The following is a 1629-nucleotide window of genomic DNA, read 5'->3' as shown; positions in this document are numbered from 1 at the left end:
CTGAATCTAATAATTTTTTTTTTAAATGAGTTGAAGTCGTCGTGTGTTTTTCACAGAGTACTTTCCAAATCCTGGTGCGATGCATGACACGCTTTTGTGTATGTACAGGCTATAAGGAAACAATTGAAAAACTATGCGAATTACTTGATAACTTGAGTTATACCTGGAGAATTGCAGCCAAAGATGCACGTAATCATGAATTTGCACTGATTGCTTGGGCATGCCTGGTGTGCATACAGTTCTCTCCTGCGTCTTAATGGTCTTCTGTTTCTGGGTCATACTAAAACACCCGACACTTAACCATTGTCGCTGCCACTTGAAGTTATTTAAAGCACAAAGAAACCTGTGGACTTTTCCATCCCTGTGTGCAACCATCTTGCTTGAAAACAGAGCATGTCTCTTTTCTCATATTTTGCTGTGTACTGGGATTTTTGGGTGTCATTTTGGCAGTTTGATTTGCATGTTCATTCAGAACTTTGGTCAGAATGAATTTTACAGATCCTATATTTTTCTTCACTTTTGAGCCCTTTCAAACCATGAGTTGTCAGTCTTCACGTTTTCTGTGTTTGATATCAGTCCTGAGCTGTAATTTATATATATATATATGTATGTATATATCTTTTTCATCTGTAATGTCTTCCCTTCTCTCTCGAAGTTAATTAATGCACAAAGAAACCTGTGGACTTTTCCATCCCTGTGACATACTATAACATTCTATAAATGTTAATGTCATTGTATTCATTTTTTTCAGTTAACAGTTACATCCACAGATAAACGTCACATGAAGCTTCACACATTGGCCGATTTTCGACCCTCGAAAGGGTGTGGCTTACTCAGACCTTCCTGCGCATCAAGGGAACTTTGTAGAATATAACTTTGAAGAGGACAGTAACCTGGCCAAATCCTCCTAAATTGGATTCATACACCATATCTTTTTATCTCATGTAATATAAAAATGAACGTTATTGTTAGAGATTATACAGAGTGTTCATTCAAGGAGGATACTTCACAACACCGTTGACCAGGCCCAATATTCCTCACAGATTGCTGCTGTAACTGTAAGGGTGCACACTTATCAGCGCTAATGACTCATTCTGCTATCAGCAGTTACAGTAGCAATCTTTGAGTAATGTTGGGCCAGATCAGAGGTGTTGCAATGGTATGTCCTTAACTGAACACACTGTATAACGTTAATATATCTAATTGTTATTTATTATATGAAACTAAATTGATTGTTAGAGCAGTATAACATTAATATATCACATTGTTATTTAATAGATGGATGAAACTAAATTCATTATAACATTAATATATATCGAATTGTTATTGAATAGATGTAAGTAATTTTTTGTAATAAATGAAATTTTATTTATTGTATTTTCTTGTTTTTCTTATACATGGATTTTTTGTGATGTTGAAACCTATCTTCCTAAAGTATTCATTCTTCAAGGTGGCTCAACAAAGTTATAAAATTTAATTTCAGAGCCACATTTGTCTGCACCTCTTGCATATGACCTTGAATGTCCTTTGCATCTGTCTGAGTTTGATTACTGAAGTGTATCCATTTTGTGTTAGTCTTGGATTGAAAGTGCTGGAGGATTTCACTGTTGGAATTGGTGGCTGCCCCCT

At 35.5% G+C, this 1629-nt stretch overlaps 1 protein-coding gene across 5 annotated transcripts in view; it reads left to right on the top strand.

The window, feature by feature from the left end:
* Window positions 1–1629, top strand: part of LOC111874331 — a 14332-nt gene that overhangs the window by 11413 nt on the left and 1290 nt on the right. For 2 of the 5 annotated variants that reach the window (XR_004514097.1, XR_004514096.1), the window contains one exon: window positions 752–1477. Coding sequence is in view for 1 of the 5 variants with exons in the window: in XM_033755409.1 (XP_033611300.1) it covers window positions 14–29 (16 nt within the window). In the remaining 4 variants the exon portion in view is untranslated. The other 3 variants (XR_004514095.1, XR_004514094.1, XM_033755409.1) reach the window with 3 other exon arrangements.

The sequence above is a fragment of the Cryptotermes secundus genome, unplaced genomic scaffold, assembly GCF_002891405.2.
Source record: "Cryptotermes secundus unplaced genomic scaffold, Csec_1.0 scaffold2631, whole genome shotgun sequence".
Taxonomy (NCBI): Eukaryota; Metazoa; Arthropoda; class Insecta; order Blattodea; family Kalotermitidae; genus Cryptotermes; species Cryptotermes secundus.
The sequence above is the reverse complement of the archived record's forward strand: the minus strand, read 5'-3'. Positions and strand labels throughout refer to the sequence as shown.